This window comes from Euleptes europaea, chromosome 15 (assembly GCF_029931775.1).
Source record: "Euleptes europaea isolate rEulEur1 chromosome 15, rEulEur1.hap1, whole genome shotgun sequence".
Taxonomy (NCBI): domain Eukaryota; kingdom Metazoa; phylum Chordata; class Lepidosauria; order Squamata; family Sphaerodactylidae; genus Euleptes; species Euleptes europaea.
Genome location: NC_079326.1, coordinates 57,205,862 through 57,225,491, shown reverse-complemented (window position 1 = coordinate 57,225,491; position 19,630 = coordinate 57,205,862). Strand labels below are relative to the sequence as shown.

Below are 19,630 nucleotides of genomic sequence, written 5' to 3'. Positions count from 1 at the left end.
CGGGCTTATTAGGATGACCTGTTTATTGGAGATGGTTCTTCTAAGGACGTTATGCCGCCTCTTTTCCATTTCTTCTGGAAGGCTCAAACTAATCTCTCGCTGTTTGGAAGATAGTAATGAAAACTCCTCAATAAGGTTTTTTTTTTATTATTATTGAATCATGTTGTCGTCATAACAGCAGGATAGATCAGATATAGTTCCATAATATTCATCCTCACTTGGTGGTGAGTTGTATGTTTGACAGCTAGGAAATTTCTGTCAGCTGCCATCACCTCCAATGGAATGTTTTTCAAAGAACTCGGTTTATCTTCCCGTGCAGAGCAATTAAATAGAGAGAGATATCATAGGATGTATTATACATATGTGGGAGAACCAACACTCAGCGATCCACTATTCCAAGAAGTCGGTGGCTAAATTCCACATTTGAAGTCTCTGGAAGAGATTTGTTGGGAAGGGGCCTCTGTGAAGAATTTTTGTAGGGAATAGGCGCTGCTTCTTTCTCAGAGCAGCTCTACGACGAGAAAACCCATACATATGGAATTCTGGCTCAGACCTCTTAAAAAATATGCTGCTTGGCATGATGGAACTACCAGCTTCATTAGTAAAACTGAATAACTTGTAATCAGTCACCTTCTAAACTGGGTCGCCTTCTAAACCTTCCAGCCTAAAATTGTGTAGAGTCAATTCGATGATCGAGACCTTTTCAATTCATTCACCTTGTGTAATGTTATTGTTTGTGTTTTCTCTTTTGAAAGGCTGGACTACAGCGGACCATCACGGGAGTTTTTCTTCCTGGTATCGAGAGAGCTCTTCAACCCGTATTATGGCTTGTTTGAATACTCTGCCAATGATACTTACACTGTACAAATAAGTCCCATGTCTGCTTTTGTGGACAATCACCATGAATGGTAAGAATTTTATTGTTTGTTTGTTTGTTTGTTTGTTTTACCATGTGTTCCCTCCCAAGAACTCAGCAAGGAAATATACATGCCTCTCCCCTCCTCCGCTTTATCCTTATAATAATCCAACAATCTCGTCAGGTAATTTAGGCTGAGCAGTGGTGACTCACTGCTAGTCAACTATCAAGCTTCATTATTGAGTGGGGGTTTGTACCTGGGTCTGCCCAGACTTAGAGCCCATTCCTGAGGTGGAGGGCCGAGAGAGCTTAGGAGGCGGCGTGACCCCACCGCCAGCATAAGTACCTCTTATTCCATGATAAGAGGCACTTACGCTAGCAGTGGGGATAGTTCCATTGGTGCCTGGGTGCTGCAGAGCTGCACGCCACTCCCCCGGAAATCCCGGAAGAGACATGCAGTGCCAGAGTGAGGGGGCATTCCCGAGGGGAGAGCTGACATTAGTCGGCTTCCAAAGCCCCTCCAGGGCAGGAACACCCCCTCCAGCAACAGAGTTTGCTGCGCCTCCTGGCGCAGCCTTGCTGTTTTCTATGGGGAAAAATGCCCCATTTTTGGAAAAATATATTTTTAAAGGCTTTTTAAGCCTTTCGGTGGCCAGGGAGCTTCCAAGCTCTGATGAGATTGGGCTATACCAGCCCAATCTCTCCTGTTTCTGTTTCCCTTCTTGTAATGCTGTGTTACAAAGGAGGAAGAAAGAAGCATAAGAGATACCAGAGTTAAGAACATAAGAAAGACCATTCTGGATCAGACCAAAGCCCATCAAGTCCAGCAACCTGTTCACACAGTGGCCAACCAAGTGCTTCTAGGAAGCCCACAAACAAGACGACTGCAGCAGCAGCATCCTGCCTGTGTTCCACAGCACCTAATATAATAGTCCTGCTCCTCTGATCCTGGAGAGAATAGGTATGCATCAAGACTAGTATCCATTTTTACTAGTAGCCATGGATAGCCCTCTCCTTCATGAACATGTCCACTCCTCTCTTAAAGCCTTCCAAGTTGGCAGCCATCGCCACATCCTGGAGTAGGATGGTGTCGCCTACTCCGGAAGCCCTTGAAGGCTCGAATGTCCTTATGTGATAATATGATTTCTTTATAGGTGGGTCTCTGTATAATGTTTCGTGTCTAAATGAAATGTGATGTAACTTGTTTGAATTGTAAATATCTAGATCAGGGCTGGCAACCATTGTGGTCTAGTCCCCCAAACCCAGCAGTATCTAACTGCGAAGATGCTGGTGTCTTTAAAAAAAATAAATCGTTGACCTTTATGTTTTTCCCCTCATTGAACTAATGACAGATCAGATGTGATCTCTTAATTTCTTTTTCTCTGGCAGGTTCAGGTTTAGCGGTCGAATCCTCGGTCTCACTCTGATTCATCAGTATTTGTTAGATGCCTTCTTTACGCGCCCGTTTTATAAAGCCCTGCTCAGAATGTGAGTAGAAAACTTTTTCCTAAGTTCCTTTGAAAAGGGGTAGTGCAGTTAGTGAATACACTATAAATTTCTTGTCCGCAAAAGTGCCGTTAGGAAGTCACTCCTTCTGACGGCACGCTTGGCTTTCCCCCGCTTACTGGTAGGGCAGTGAGATGGGCTCACTGACAGGCAAGGCAAGCTCAAGGGGCTCTGCAGAAAATGGAGAAAAAAATTAGTTTGTAACCTTTTTTTAAAGGGAAGTAGCCTCTTCTAGGATAAATATCCTGATAGGGTTTAAGCCTGTTCACTGCTCTCCGGGAGTTATGGAATGTTAAAGGCAGTTTGGGCCAGTTGAAAGGGGAAAAAGACAAACCGTGGGGGGGGGGCCTTTACAGTTTCCACTGTTATGGAGGAGAATACCTTTGCCTCTTTCCCGAGTCAGGATGCTAAAAGTTTTTAAGGAACTTTGGCCTCTTGAAAACTAAGAGTCACGAGGTGGTTTATTAGGATGGCCTATAATAGTTCTTCCCCTTCTGAGTTCCATTCAGCTATGAGATTTAGGGCTAGGGTAGAATTAAGCAGGTCTCGTGTTATTATAATGGAGGTGGCGGGGATTTCTCCAAAACTCCTTATCACAATACTCACACTTCCAACCATTGCCTTCAATGTGTAATTATCTAACACTAAGCCACTCTGCAGATTTTTTTGACTCACATTAAGGCCTAGTTATGGTAGTGTCTACTATTAAGACCGTAAAGGTAAAGGTAGTCCCCTGTGCAAGCACCGGGTCATTCCTGACCCATGGGGTGATGTCACATCCCGACGTTTCCAAGGCAGACTTTGTTTATGGGATGGTTTGCCAGTGCCTTCCCCAGTCGTCTTCCCTTTACCCCCAGCAAGCTGGGTCCTCATTTTACCGACCTCGGAAGGATGGAAGGCTGAATCAACCTTGAGCCGGCTACCTTAGGATGCTATTAATAAGAGGAAAGGCTCGATATCTGCCTTACTGTCGTCTGTTTCTTCTATGAAATCTGTCTGCACCTTTCAACAAGGGCATTGGTTTGCCCAGGGCTGGCTCATGGTATTTTGCCACCTCAAACATGTCCTGGGGGGCTGAGAAGAAGGCAATAGAGGTCAGGCCGGCCATGGGTGTCATCTTTGCCTGTTGCTTCTTTCAGCAGCACCAGCAGTCAGTCCCAGGTTCAATCCCTGGCATCTCCAGTTAAAGGGACTAGGCAAGTAGGTGATGTGAAATGCCTCTGCCTGAGACCCTGGAGAGCTGCTGGTGGTCTTTGATGGACCAAGGGTCTGGTTCAGTAGAAGGCAGTTTCATGTGTTCATGTGAGGAAAGTGACCCCAGAGGTCGTGCCAGTGCTGCTCAAACTCACCTTCCTTCGGAGTGGCGGAGGTGTGGATCAGGGAGGCAACAGGCAAGGCTGTGCCTGCAACACACTCTTCCACATTTCCAGCAGCCGGGACACTGAAGAAAGCGATGCCCCAGGAATACTACCTGTGCCCCTGGAGTATTCCTTGGACAGCAGGCAGTAGCAGCACAAGTCTGGGAGGCAGCCCTGAGCACAGGCCGCACACAATACCGCTTCCTGCTCGGCTGCCCTCCTCAAACTGTGGTGCCCCAGGCAGTTGCCTGGGTTGTTGGCTTGGTGAACTGGTCCTGGATTTACTTCAGCCATACTGTGTACACAAAAGAACTGGAAGAGAGGAATAAAAGTAGTCTGCTCCTGAACTACTCTTCTCTTCTCCCCTCCCCTCCCCTCTCCTCTCTTCTCCTCTCTTCTTCTTTTCTTCTTTTCTCCTCCCCTCTCTCTCCTCTTCGCTCCCTCTCCTCTCCTCTTCCCTTCCTGACTGCACTTGTACCATGGTGATCTTCCCTTCAGATTCAAGTCCAGTATCATCTTGAAAGACCAACAATATTTTCAGGGTATAAGCTTTAGGCCATCCTATAAGCTTTCAAAAGTCAAAGCTCCTTTCAACAGATGGTATCTGACAAAAGATTCTCGAAAGCTTATTCCCCAGAAAGCTTTAGGCCTTCCTATAAGCTTTGGAGAGTCGAGGATCCCTTTCCCAGATGTTATCTGACAAAGGGAGCTTTGCCTCTTGAAAGCTCATACCCTGAAAATATTGTCGGTCTCTAAGGTACAACTGGACTTGAATCTAGTTTTTCTACTACAGACCAGCACGGCCTGCCCTGTGAAAGAACTTTCTTTCTTTAAGTAACGTATTGAAAGAATGTGAGCAATAAATTAATTTAAACTTGAATCGTTCTAATTTACAGAATTATTCTTAGCTTGGAGGAGCTCCTGCTTTAGGGAGCTTCATTTAAAGAGTGGCATGAATAAGGAGAGGAAAGTTTCTGACAAGCTGCTGCACTTAGGCATTCTTTGTTACGATTTAGCAAAAGAATCAAAGGCATGGCAAACTGGGTCCATACAAAGGTGGCATTAATAGCTAAATGGTATCTTGTGATCATGGAGGGTGCCAATCGCTGATAGGTTTTTTTGGGAGGAGGCATGAATTCGCTATCCTGTTCTTTGGTTAAAGTAGCATTGATGTGGAACCATAGAACCAAAAAATGGAAGAAATAATCCAAATGGAAAATTTCTGCATCGTGTGTCCCATGAAGAAGAATGTGTAGATGAATTACAGTTGCTATTATCAAGGAAACTCAGAGATTTGGGGAGATCAAGCTAGCAATAACAGTTCTTCAGATGTTTTCTTTTTGCTCTCATAGGTTGCAAGAATGTCCTGTCTTAACTCCTCTTCCTTAGCACAGGCTACCGCCGCTGTCTCTTCCGTTTCTCTAACCTCTTCTTGTTCGTGCTAGACTCTGTGACCTGAGTGACTTGGAATACCTTGATGAGGAGTTCCACCAGAGTTTGCAGTGGATGAAAGACAACGATATACATGATATCCTAGATCTCACATTCACTGTAAATGAAGAAGTCTTTGGACAGGTGTGCATTATTTTTCCTTCCCCCCCCCCCGAAAAAAATTAATAATCAAGAAAGACGTCTCCCTACATTTTGCTCATGTTTTCTGGATTTGCGTTTAGCCAGCACCCAGAAAATGCGGGCAAAACGTGTGAAAACGGGAGGGAGAGTGAGGCAATCTCTGACGGTCGGAGAATGCAAGCATAATCAAAGCAAAGCCTGAAGTACTCAGCAGGGTGACCTCGAGGAAACAGCCATGCATAAATGACCTTAGTTAGCATACAAAATTGTACTATTTGGCATGTTTATGGAATTTAAATGTAAAAATGTCTTGGTATTTTCTAGATGAGAAATTGCAAGTATTCCTAATGCTTGAGAGAGAGCTGCAAACTGCTGCACCCTATGCTAACTTAACACTTGAATGTTTGTCATCTGAGAAGGAGGGGGGAAAGTTGAAGGTAGAAAACATTATGTCGTAAACAAAAGTGTTATTTGGACAGAAACACATATATAGTCACAATAGGTAGGACTGCCAGCATATTTGGCTATCAAGATAAAGTTCATAACATTGAAATCACCAAACTCCTTAACAATATATTATCATTAAATGCATTACAGCATATTCCAGTTGCCAAAATTATTTGCATTTAAACAGAAACACGTTCTTGAAGATGTGTTGTATATGTCTACCATATATGTACCATTATTTAATGCTGTAGACGTACATAAAAGTTTTCATACTACACATTTTGAATAAAACCTTGTCTTAAGAAGCATTTTACTCATTCCATAAGAGAGAATATCTCATTGGAAGTTTTTTTCCCCGGTGTTCCCCCAAACTGTGTCTTTGGCAGCCTCTATCCAATAGAGATGGGGTTTTTTTTCCTCTAAAGGATGCATTGAGTGTGTTTAAATTTGGGAGGGGGAAAGGTGGGTTTACAATGCCCACTGCTCGGTAAACCAATTCTTGTTCCACTGCAGATATTAGGTTGCTTCACCGTAAAATCTCTTATTGTAGCATGTGAAGTTTGCCTCGTATCTCCTTTTACAGCGTTTCCTGCTTTGTAGCTCCTATCCCTGGCCCAGGAGACAGAGAGAAATGTTCAGATGCTTTCGCTCGCCTGGGTTTCATTGCTTCAGTAGGGTTTTAATCAGTCATTTAGCTCAGCTTGAAAAATCTAATGCAAACTGAATTCCCCCCTCCCTTCTCTTTCTTCGTAACGTCTCGGTGGTTGTTTTGCCTTTAAGATTACTGAGCGGGAACTGAAGCCGGGCGGTGCCAACATCCCGGTGACAGAGAAGAACAAGAAGGAGTATATCGAGAGAATGGTGAAATGGAGGATTGAAAGAGGGGTTGTGCAGCAGACGGAGAGTCTCGTACGTGGGTTCTATGAGGTAAAAACAGAAATCTGTTTTCAACGTATTAAATACCTCTAGTGTTACATGGTTTAGCAGAAAGCCGTGATTAACACCTATTCCGAAACCAATTACATTTGTACTAAGAAGCCTGGTTTTGTCACTGGAATTATATCTGCTGTATTCATCATGAAAGTAATAAGGGTGCATCATGTAAGGAACTGGGAAATGTAATGAATGGTGTTCATATTCTTTGCCATCAAATGATAATGTATGTGTGGAGGGGCCAGTAATATAACTCACGAACATTAGTTTGATATTATTTAGCATAATGTTTTGTTTTCCTTTTTTCCACCTCCCCCACTCATCGCTACTGGATAGATTTCCAGTTGTTCCCCCACTGTGTTGGGCACAGCGTTTTCTTGCACCTGTGTTTAAGTATAGGGTGGCGAATCTTAGGTCACTGAGATGAGACGTCAACTGCAAAGTGTTACTTCGATGTGGAGCAGTCAGTGATAATCTGTGTTAGCAGTAGCCCTAGACCTGGGGTGTTGAACATAAGGCCCATGGGCCAGATCTGGCCCTTTGAGAGCCAGCATGGTGGTGTGGTTAAGAGCGGTGGTTTGGAGCGGAGGAGTCTGATCTGGAGAACCGGGTTTGATTCCCCACTCCTCCACATGAGCGGCGGAGGCTAATCTGGTGAACTGGATTTGTTTCCCCACTCCTACACATGAAGCCAGCTGGGTGACCTTGGGCTAGTCACAGCTCTCTCAGCCTCACCTACCACACAGGGTGTCTGTTGTGGGGAGGGGAAGGGAAGGTGATTGTAAGCCGGTTTGAGTCTCCCTTAGAGAAAGTCGGTATATAAAAACCAACTCCTACTCCTCCTCTTCTTCCCAGCCCATGAGCCAGACAGCCACCCCTCACTCCCAGTCGTTTGAGTCTCCCTTAGAGAAAGTCGGTATATAAAAACCAACTCCTACTCCTCCTCTTCTTCCCAGCCCATGAGCCAGCCAGCCACCCCTCACTCCCAGTCGTTGCTGGCGAGGCATGGCCCGGCCCAACCAAGGGTCATTTATGACATATTGAGTTTATGACAACTATTGAGTTTGACACCCATGCTCTAGACCCAAAACACAGAGGAAGTAGTAAGCATTCAGGGGACTCTTCCTCATCCCTACATACTCCATTCTCCAGATCTACTGTACTGAAGTGTTTAAAAACAGGAATTCCAGAAATCGTGTCAACTTGCTAGCAGCAGCAATTTTGTGTTGTCTCTGTTACACTGCCAGGTAGCTATTTGATGCTGCTTTCCTGCTGTTGTGTCCAAATCAGTTTACAATTCAAAACAGCTGTCTACAATATATGCAACACAAAAGGGGGGAAAAAACTTGGGATGCCAGGATCCTGCTTTTTAAAATTTAAGGATAAAATTGTACATTGCTTGGGAGTTCCACGATCAAATATTTAGGGGTTTTCATGAACATTAAAGTTGGGGAGGGAGGATTTCGATCTTGGCTGCATTACTGGGTAAACAAGGATTCCCTTCCTCCCACGTGTGCTTTTGCCAAATAGAAATTGCCGCGCACACGCCTAGGCTGCCATGAGTGGTTATAGGAGGGAAAAAAGAAAAGACAAAGTGCCTGTCTTTTCCCCCTCCCTACTGTGGCTAATAGCCACTCTGGTGACTTCTGTGCTGGAATCGGGGGGGGGGGGAGGGGGGTGAAAGGTAAATAGGGTTGCCAACCTCCCAGCGGTAGCTGGGGATCTCCCGCTATTGCAACTGATATCCAGATGACAGAGATCAGTTCACCTGGGGAAAATGGCCACTTTGGAAGGTGACCCTAGGAATCAACTTTGGTGGGGGGGGGGGTCAGAACTACTGGGGGGAGGGGAAGGCAAGGGAGATCAGCTGTCCTTTCATGCAGGGATTGCTGAAGCCAGCCCAAGACATACAAGTTGTTACACCCAGGGGATTATTTCTTAAAACATTTCTGCCCAGCCTTCCTTCCTCCCCGAAAGGGAACTTTGTTTGGAAATAGAGAGAGGCCAGTGTGCATTTCTTTGGATGTATCTGTTTTCTTTCCTAGGTCGTTGATGCCCGGCTGGTTTCCGTGTTTGATGCAAGAGAGTTGGAGCTGGTTATTGCCGGCACTGCAGAAATTGATTTAAGCGACTGGCGAAATAACACCGAGTACAGAGGAGGTGAGATCTTCCACTTAACTGTTTATCTCTGGCCATTTATGCAGGGTCAGTTTTGATGCTCGCTCAAAGCTCTTTTTTTAAATGCAACCTTTAAAGTGCCTATTCACAGTCCTTATGCAAAAGGAGAAATTCCACACACACCCCACTCGCCTGCTCCTTCGTTCCTTCAGTTTGCATAGCCATTAGCAATCGCCGTTTGCATAGCTAACGGGCGGCTGTGATTTTGCATGCTTCCTTGAGGGGATTCTTCAAGGCGGGAGTGGAGCAAACACAAACAGTCACATTAAAGGGGCTCCTAAGAAATGTGAAGCAGGTATGCGTCGGCTTCGCAGTCACTTCCTGAATAACAGTTCAGCTTGAAAAACTCAAAAAAATATATGGGGTGCTTCAGCCTGGAATGCGCTGCTAATTACCAAGCATAGATGGCCCTGTGTTGCAGTCTTTCAGATCGCTTGGGCGGTGAAACTTTGAATACACCGAAAGAAGTAATTTCTTTAAAAAAAATAATAAGAGTGTGATAAACTATTCTAATTTAATTTTTGAGACTCATCTGTTGCAGCATAATTTCAGAAAGTATGTGCTTTTTTTTTTTTTTTTTTTTAACTTTAGAAGGCCTGGATTTTTCCACTTAGTTTTTGGATTAAGGGCAGGCGTTTCTTTTGATAAAAGGGGCAAAATCAAAAACAGCACAGCTGGTAACAGGCAAAAGAGCGTGTAGGTTAATCAGAGGTGTAAAGGTATGCTTGGCTGTTATTCATTGCAGATGGGACTGGCATTAAGGCTAGGAAGAAGTTAAGCCCGCTGGTGAAAGATGAGAAGGCTCCATCTCTAGAGATGAGTCTGTGACAGAGATGCTTGAATTAATTGGCATCTGGTGTTCATTCCTGGGTAACTGGGAAATATGCTAGGATCAGATCGCTGATAACAAATTAATCTGAGATGTCAGAATGTATAGTAATGGAGCAGTTGCAAACAAAGTCCAGCTTGATAGTGGACCATTTCTAGAAATCAAGTGGAAACAAAGCCGCTAAAAATTTAAATATCTTTGTATTTATGGGGAGGGGCTGTGGCTCAGTGGTGGAGCATCTGCTTGGCATGCAGAAGGTCCCTGGCATCTCCAGTTAAAGGGACTAGGCAAGTAGGTGATGTGAAAGACCTCTGCCTGAGACCCTGGAGAGCCGCTGCCAGTCTGAGTAGACAATACTGACTTTGATGGACCAAGGGTCTGATTCAGCAGAATGCAGCTTCATGTGTTTGTGTGGGCCACATTGATACAGTATTCTGTTTGGATCCAACAGGGTATCATGACAATCACATTGTCATCCGATGGTTTTGGGCTGCTGTAGAAAGATTCAACAATGAACAGCGGCTGAGGCTGCTACAGGTAAGAGAACTCTTGACACATGTGAAATACTTGGCTACCACTTTACCTTCAACCATCCAGTCTAGGCTGGTGAAACTCTGAGCGCATAACTTTAAAGCAGATGAATGGCTTGATCATTCTCGAATCTCCTTCAAGACGTTTACTGGGTATCATAGGAAACGATAAATCCAAGGGTGCTTCTCTCTCTCTCTGTGTGAGTGTTAACGTGCCGTCAAATCGCTTCCAACTTATGGCGACCCTATGAATTAATGACCCCCAAAATGTGCTGTCCTCAACAGCCTTGCTCAGGTCTTGCAAACTGAGAGCCGTGGCTTCCTTGTGTGAGTCAGTCCATCTCATGTTGGGTCTTCTTTTCCTTCTGCCTTCAGCTTTTTCTAGCTTTTATCTGTTGACTTAAAATTTTAATAGGGTTCTACTACAAGGATCCAGTAGTATTTCCATTATGTCATTTCCTCCCTGTATAGCCTCCAACAGTGGAGCCGGCCTGGGGGGTGGAGGGGCGAGTTTCTTTCTCTCTCACTGCCTCAAGCTTGCTTAGAACTGCTGATTGCTTTGACACCACCATTCTTTTTATTCCCGTGTATTTCTGTTCTGCAAAACGCGAATAATGAAACTAAGCAGGGGGGAAAAAACCACTGCAAACAAAGCTGCAAAAAGAATTACCCTCCTTCCTTTAAAAAAAGAGAAGGAAAGGGGGAAAGTCATATATTTGTAATGATGGGAAAATTTCATCCTACATCTTGTTAGTCTTGTTCATCTCCAAACCATCCTCAAATGAGCAACATTGTTCCACTTTCTAAAAACCCTTGGCGGCACCAAGAAAAGTGTCCTTGGGCACCATGGCACTCACGTGCACCACGTTGGGGGCCCTGAACTAGGACAACAATCCATCAATGCAGTCTAGAGCCACTGTGTGTTAATGGTTAAAATGTTGGGCTAGGTTTGGGGAAATCTGAGTTCAAATTCTACTCAGCCGTGAAACCCATTGACTGGCTTTTCTCAGCCTACCCTACCATCTCCCCTACGTAGATGTCACGTGGAGATTGTTGGAGGTAGCAGAGCATCAAAACGCCACAAATGTACAAAAGCAAATATAAAAGTCTCTCAAGCTGACTCCACTGGGAAACCAAAGAGCTGATAAAGGGCATGAGCGCATGTGTGTTTTTGTACTTCGAAAATCCTCTCCGTTTTGAAAGCCGAGAGGACTTTCATACAGCATCACTTGGAACCTGGTTGAGAAATAAAAGTACAAAGTCCCTTGTGTGCCTGGAACTACTTGTAGGTTCTGGCCTCCACCTAAAAGCCCCAAGAATGTGCCTTTTTAGTTGGAAAACACCCTCTGCCAGTCTTTTGACAGAGTCTGCCAGAGTCATCTTTTCCCAGAAAGTCTTAAACACCCATCTTGTGGTTCCTATTCAGTGTTTGGGTTTGAAGTGTTTCTTTCTACATGTAATCTTGAATGGAATCGATTGGCTATATATTGCATAGGTACACAAGTGGCAGCCCCACGATTATGGAACATCTTCCCCAGGGAGGTGCGCCTGGCCCATTCACTCTCAACCTTTAGGGGGCAGCTGAAGACAGTTTTATTTAGAACTCCATTTGATTAAAGCAGTCCTAATAATTGATTTTAAATTTTGGTTTTATGTATTTTTATGTATTCTATTTTATGTGTTCTGTTTATATTGAAAGCCGCCTTGAGCTCCGTAAGGAAGAAAGGTGGCCAATAAATGTTCTAAATAAATAAAGTAAACAGATGGGTAAATATCACGTGGGATTTACTTTTTCCCAGATATGGCCATTTGCACATAGGAATTCACCCATATTTTTAAAATAGCACATGAGAAGATCTAAGTTCTGTTTTCTGCAATGGTTACTTATCTTGTTTGGCTTTTGTCTCCAGTTTGTTACAGGCACGTCTAGTATACCTTATGAAGGTTTTGCGTCTCTGAGGGGGAGCAACGGACCAAGAAGATTCTGTGTAGAGAAATGGGGGAAAATCACTGCTCTGCCCAGGTAAAATGATACCAGGTGTTTTAAGAAACCTAAATCCGTGGGCCAAGTAAGAGTCCAGGTCTCTGTGAATGAATCATACTAACTTAATTACAGGTTGAGTATCTCTTATCTAGAATTCTTGGGACCAGACGTTTTCTGTATTTCGGATTTTTCCATATTTTGGAATATTTGCATATACATAATGAGATATCTTGGGGATGGGACCCAAGTCTACACACAAAAATTACTTTATGTTTTATATATATTTTATATACAGTTTATATACATAGCATGAATGTAATTTTAAATGATATTTTTAATAATTTTGTGTACACTGAACCATCAGAAAGCAGAGGCGAGAGAGGCTTCGTGCTGCTGAGGGCCTGTGAGTAATGCCTGCGTGTCGACTCCAAACTTCTGGTTTTCGGGTCATTCCAACTTTTGGATGCCTGGTTAAGGGATACCTAACCTGTAATAAACCAAGTTATTTCTCTTGCCAGTTTTTGAAATTATGTGAATGCCTATTGAGAAACTGATGCCCGTCATTAGATTTGACATAGGTTTGATTCAGACAGAACATGAAACCATGGTGTGTTTTGACTATGATCAGTTTGTGAAGCCAGGATTCAGCTGCAGGCAATCAATCGCTTGGATCTTGGCCTTTTATGACTCTTGCTGTCCCAGCCTACACTACGGTGAGGGCAGCATCAAGGGGCAAGCTAGGGGTATGCATGGAAGTCCACATTCATATATCATGTGAAACCACAGTTAAGGCTAAACATGGTTAGTAAGCCAACTTGAAACTATGGATTTCGGATCCTTACTTGATATACCCTAACTAACCCTAGTTAGTGGAGTGGCCCGTGTTTCATCATGATCAGTTTGATTTAACCACGGTTTCACATGACATCTGTAGTGAGCTATTCAGCCGTACAATACAGTTATCTGACTTAACTTCAAATCTGTATAGTAATTTTGCAAAAGTAAGTTAGAAATACCCTGAACTGGATGACCCAAACTAGTCTGCTCTTGTCAGATCTCAGAAGCTAACCAGGGCTAGCCTTGATGAGTACTTGGATGGGAGACCACTAAGGAAGTCCAGGGTTGCTACACAGAGGAAGGCAATGGCAAACAACCTCTGTTAGTCTCTTGCTTTAAAAACCCTACAAGATTGCCATAAGTTGGCTGCAACTTAATGGTACTTACCACTACCAAGTTAGAAATCCCTGTGTGGTTTGGTTTACCAGAACCCTAGAACAAGAAGAAGAGTTGGTTTCTATATGCCGACTTTCTCTACCTTTGAAGGAGAATCAAACCGGCTTACAATCGCTTTCCCTTCCTCTCCCCACAACAGACACCTTGTGAGGTAGATGGGGCTGAGAGGGTTCAGAGAGAACTGGGACTAGCCCAAGGTCACCCAGCTGGCTTCATGTGTAGGAGTGAGGAAGCCAACCTGGTTCACCAGATTAGAGTCCGACACTCATGTGGAATCAAACCTGGTTCTCCAGATTAGAGTCCACCGCTCCTAACCACTACACCCTATTTTAACGCAGTTTCAACTTGCTTTTCCATTCTGCTTATTAGATGCAGGAGAAAAAAAATTGAGACCACATCTGCCCTCTTTCCCTTCGTAAACTCTCAGAGACTCAAACAGGTCTTTACGCTAACAGTCCAATCCCAAGCAAAGTGGAAGTGGGTAACAGCTGTTGTTCCCAGAAGATCCTCCTTTTTTCTATAACAGGTTCCTCCTCTGCAGTTGCATTCATTATTAGGAAGGTGTCATGAACTCTCTTCCCACAACTCAACAATGCTATGAATGTCTTTAGCAGCATTGAGCTGCCTTGGGCAAATCATTCTGCCTTGGCTTGCTCTCTCTGCTTGATAGTGGGAATAATGGGGACCTGCATCGCCCAGTTCCACGAAAGAAAATGAGATAAGGGAACTTGGTCCGAACACAACGTTGGCTATAACTTAAATAATTTTAGCCCCCCCCCCCCTTTGAGTGCATAGGCAGAGTTGATCTTTGATTCTGAACTACGCCTTGGTGGCATTCGGTCATGAGCATGATTTTAAAGGCATTTGTTTGCATACGAGAGCTTAATTAAACAAAGTGTAAGATTACAAGCCCTCAGGCACACACACGCAACTTGAAGAAACAGCACAGTGATCCAAGTGACCCTCTCTCCCTCAGTTCTGAGCAGAACGAAAGTGATTTGTTTTCATAAGCTTCCTGGCCCCTTTATGCAGAACACCTTGTGTTCAGAGCGGTACCAGCTTCAAAGACTTTTGCTGTGCAAACATGGCACAGAGCTGGCGAGGGAGGGACAAGTTAAAAGTCAAGAAGGATCAGTGAGTATCAGAAGACCTTTGGAAGAGACCCTGCAGATTTTACTGGACTGATGGAAGCTGACATGGGCCTTTTATGCACGAGTTGTTTCCATCGCCATCAAGCCCCGAGTACTTTGGGGCTTTGTTTTCATTATGCATGTATTTCCCGACCTTTAGACTTTCCCCTAGCATTTTCGCTGCGTTTTGTGGATGCTGTTTTACCCCGAGTTTAATGTCTGTCTCGATACCAAATCGAAAGCTGGTCCTGTGCATACTGGTCAATTCAAGGTTTTCTCCACACACATATTTTTGCTTCTACCTCCCACTTGTCTTTTCCCTCATCCATCCCTTCCCCTTGAAGCTAAAATACTATGAGGCTGCTTATTTGGTCAGTTTCCCAGTGAGTGGGGTCAGTTTCACAACTCAGCCTGATCGAACAGGTTTTTTTGTTTGTGACTAGCAAGAACGCTAGTGAGAAGTTCTGAAGCTCCGCATTTCCTCTGGTGATGCATAAATTTAATCCCAAGTACTCCGTGAATTTCTTTGGAGGGGGAGCCCCTGTGCATAGTGATTTGAGAATTCGAGTTCAAATACTGTGCACCGAGAGAGCAGCATATCCTGTGGAAACTACCCATGCATAAAAGGCCACAGTCTCAGCTCATGCCAAGTTCAAATCCCAGCTTGGTCATAAAGGTCACTAGATGATTTGAGGCCAGTTGTTTCTCTCCCAAGCCAACCAAGACTAGAATGAGAGGAAGGGGATCCGTGTGTATCACCCTGAGCTCCTTGGAGAAAGAAGAGTGGGATAAAAAATGGAATGGATGAGTGAAAATGGTGTCATAACGTTCTCTTGGGCCCACTGTTTGCCAGCAGCAAATATCTATTTATCTGTTACACTTTTATCCTACCTTTCCTCCAAGGAGCTAAGGGCAGGCTACATGGTTCTTCTCTTCTCAACTGGTATCCTCACAACTACCCTATGAGAGTAGGTTAAGCTGATAGATGGGGGTTGGTTGAAAGTCACCCAAGCGATTGGTCGAGTAGAGATTCAAACCCAGATTATCCTAGTCCAACACACACACACAGGGGCTGCTGAGCAGACTCAAGGATAATATTGGTTCTTGCAGGGTTTTATTTTCGGTGAATTATACACGCACCAGTTTGAACTTGCATATATGAACTCTGCTGCTGAGCTTTATATGGACATTGGACCCAGGCTAACTTAATTGGCATGATATATGAACTTCTGCTGAGCGGCAAGGTTATATGGGCATGAAGTCGCCATGAGCTAAGATAACATTTTACCTTTATCAGTTGCCATGAGAGTCAAACATTTACATTCTGTGCCCTTGGACAGCATGCTTAGCTTAAATATATTGCCTTCCTTCCTGGATGCTGAATCCCTTTATCAAGAGAGGAGAAGAGACTATTTCTTCAAGGGGGTTTGGTGTCCTGCTGCAGAGCAAGCTCAAGAATTCTGTAGAACAAGAGTGTCACTTTTTCTAGTGGCCTCAAAAAACTAAAGCAGTTGCAGCTGTTTTCAAAGGTCATCCCCTGGCTTCTGACCATGGGAGGGAGAACCTGCATACTTTTCTTTTCATGGGAAGGGAATCAGAGTTCCAGTGGTAGGACTCTGGGAACTGGTTCAATGAATACCCCCACAAATGGGATCATGCCTACAATCAAGACTGGCTTGCCCCCACCCCCCTCCACCCAATATAGCCAGACTTCTGGGGGAGCCCCCACCGCCCTGCCCAATGCTGGCAGACTTCTGGGAGAGACCCCCCACTCCTCTGCCCAATGTTGGCTAACTTCTTGGGGAGTCTGCCTTCCTTCATTTCTGTTACCCTCTGGTACAAAAATATCTGCTGATCTTTGCTCCTCTCATCAAAGGCAATCGTCTTATTTAGCTGGCAGCTTTCCTCGTGGTAGCTTTGCCGAAGATGAGTGAACGGCAGCAGCTCTCCCATTTTTCAGTAAATTGGAGATAAAAACCAGGAATGCTTGTGCTTGAAAGTACCCTCTGGCTGTCTCTGATTTAATTTTTTGTGGGCCAAGGGGGGAAAGCAGAGGCAGGCTTGGCTGCAAGCAGAATGAGTCTTGATTTCTTATCAGGAGACTAATATTTGAGCGTACTACCTTTGGGATTTTCATCCAGTGGAAAGAATAACAGTGTTCACTTGTCTCCTGCCCCACAGTCAGAAGGCACGGCCAGAAGTTCATTAGTAGACCTTTGAGAAAGCTCTTTGCCGCACAGGTGGAGTGAGCAGCTTCTCTGATGGACTTTTCTTCTCAGTGATCCTGCTTTTAGCACTTTAAGAGGTCAGACAGGCAAACTACAGTTTGCCAAGAGTTCAGATGGGTATCTTCAGAGAAATGATGGCTGTATCCCATTATTGAGAGCCAGCGTGGTGTAGTGGGTAAGAGCAGTGGTTAGGAGTGGTGGACTCTAATCTGGAGAACCAGGTTTGATTCCCCACTCCTCCACATGAGCGGCAGACTCTAATGTGGTGAACCAGATTGGTTTCCTTACTCCTCCACAAAGCCATCTGGGTGACCTTGGGCTAGTCACACTCAGCCTCACCTACCTCACAGGGTGTCTTTTGTGGGGAGGGGAAGGAAAGGTGATCGTAAGCTGGGTTGATTCTTCCTTAAGTGGTAGAGAAAGTCAGCATTTAAAAACCAGCTCTTCTTTTTTCATCCCAGTGCCCATACTTGAGAAACGACTAGAAAGAGAGCCTCTGATTCCTTATCCAAATAGAGACAAGGAAAGATCACAAATTCCCTTAGCAATTAGTTTTGGGTTTGTTTGTTTTTTAACTTGGGCATAAAATGGGGTATTGATGAAGAAATTTCTTTAAAGCATCTGTTTCCCTAATTATTTTCCTGTGCCTTTCTTGCAATGACTTGGGAGTTTTACTCACTTTTTCCCCCATCCAGGGCTCACACTTGTTTCAATCGTCTGGATCTCCCCCCTTACCCATCATTCTCCATGCTGTATGAGAAGCTGCTGACCGCCGTGGAAGAGACAAGCACATTTGGACTCGAGTGAAACAAGCACACTTGGACTTGAGTGCCCGGCTCCTTGCTCCTGAATGGATCCTTCTCAAAGAATACATGAATGTTTGGATGGCATTTCCTAGAGGAAAACCATTTTCCCCCCCGTTGCAGTTTAAGGCATGATGACCTGACGAATGAGCAACATGAGCTCCAGTAGGCTCTGCAAATCCTGCAAAAGCCGCTTGAGTGCTCTATAGCCAAGGTATATGTGGTCTGTGGGGAAAACCAACAATCCAGCAATTGACTTCTTCTTTTTCTCGTTCTTTTTTTTTCTTTTTTTTGGTCTTCTGACCACTGAATTTTTTAAACATTTGTGATGCTTAAGGAAAACAAAAAGGAGATGTGAGGACGTGTGATCAGCTGCATCAGGGCTCCTGCAAAACTTTGTCTCAAAAACGGATTTTACCCCTCCCAAGTACTTGAACAGGCGAAAGTTCGTCAGCCCACCGCTAAATTGTAGGAAGCCGAGTGCAAAATACTGGCTTTTCTATTCCGTTGTTAATCTGGTAGAAGTTATTTCCCCAAGAGTACACTACTTTTAGGGTCCTATACAATACCATATGCTATATATGCTATACCTAAGATTATGAGTGCCTGCATGGTGTGCACCGTAGAGATCAATTTTCTGGGGCTTATGACAAATACAAAGGACTGTCGGCAACTGGGTGGCGGCTTGTACAAATGTAAATGCAAACAGTGTGTTCCACAAGAGATAAACCATTATAAGAGAATCTAATGATGATGGGTTTTATGCTTTATACTGCATGAAGAGTGTTTTTTTAAAAAGAACAGAAAAACCCTAGACTTAAACAAAACATATCAGGAAAAAGGAAAAAAAAAACACCTCTTACAGTGACTAGTTTATTTTTATAGGTTCCCTATTTTGAGTTCCTTAGAGTGTAAATAAGAAATCAGTGGACAGAATACTCTTTTGTTCTTTTCACTTTTCCATGCTTAAATAGATGTTGTTCTTGTGTTTGATTCTTTAAGCACTCTCAAGGGAAATAATAATAATATATATATATATATATATGCCTTTTATTTTTATAAGGGTAATATATTCCTGAAGCTATTTTTTTGCACTGAATGTACCAAAGTCAAAGGGACCTTTGCGATCTGACTGACAGGAAACTGCATCACTCATCCAAATCGACAGGAAGTAGTTGCTTTATGACCGAGCTCTCTTCACAGTGCCACGTCTGTCGATCATATCAGGACAGTGCACAATAAGTAATAATTTTTTAAGGTCACTACATGTAATAACTGTGTAATACGCATTTATTTCAAATGCATTTTATTCCCCCCTACCCCCCATCTATCAACTTACTTTATGGAATAAAGTTGAATACAGATGTTTCGTATCCCCCCCCCCCCCGGCAATATTTCCTTTTTTTTTGTACAGCACAATTAAAAGCGCTACAGTAGATCTGGAGAAAGAAGATGGCCAGCGTCAGAAAGGACGAATCTTCGCTCAGGAATGACTCCACTCATGTTTAGCGGTGAAACCATCTCCGAGATGTAAACTGTTTGTAGTGTCTTTTTAAAAGCCTGCATTTTCATGAGTGATTTCTTATCAATGTTTATTAAAATGAAGTACTTTTCTACAGTATATTTGAAAAGCATGAATCCACCATGTCAAATAAGCTCTTAATTAATTTATTTTTTAGAAACATACATAACGGTTGTTTGAGTCTATTCCTCGCAAGGGTCTCTCACTCTGGGGGCTTCTTTGATACGTTGTGATGGAAGTGGTTGGACCTGTTGGTCCATTTTGCTCGTCGTTAGCTATACTGACTTAACAGCAGCTTTCCAGGATCTCAGGTGGAGAATAGTCTTTCTCAACACACATCCTTCAACTGGCGATTCCAGGGACTGAACCTGGGAAGGTCCTACATGCAACACATTCTAGTGCTGAGTCACGACCCCTCCCTTTGCATGGTGCCCAATGCATTGCAAGCCCTGGTCGGGAGAGAGGCAGAGTTGAAATTGGGAGTGACCTTGGAATGTTCATGCACTTATCGTTGGCAGACG

At 43.9% G+C, this 19,630-nt stretch overlaps 1 protein-coding gene across 1 annotated transcript in view; it reads left to right on the top strand.

Annotated features, from left to right (window-relative positions):
• The window catches only part of HECW2 (HECT, C2 and WW domain containing E3 ubiquitin protein ligase 2), a 149,852-nt gene extending 132,231 nt beyond the window's left edge, over window positions 1-17,621 (top strand). Inside the window, exons 21-28 of the mRNA XM_056861110.1 lie at window positions 756-908; window positions 2,246-2,344; window positions 5,166-5,295; window positions 6,520-6,666; window positions 8,718-8,832; window positions 10,131-10,216; window positions 12,120-12,232; window positions 17,480-17,621. Coding sequence (XP_056717088.1) covers window positions 756-908; window positions 2,246-2,344; window positions 5,166-5,295; window positions 6,520-6,666; window positions 8,718-8,832; window positions 10,131-10,216; window positions 12,120-12,232; window positions 17,480-17,591 — 955 coding nt within the window. The 3' untranslated portion in view covers window positions 17,592-17,621. The remainder of the gene's footprint in view (window positions 1-755; window positions 909-2,245; window positions 2,345-5,165; window positions 5,296-6,519; window positions 6,667-8,717; window positions 8,833-10,130; window positions 10,217-12,119; window positions 12,233-17,479) is intronic.
• Window positions 17,622-19,630: the final 2,009 nt, after the last annotated feature.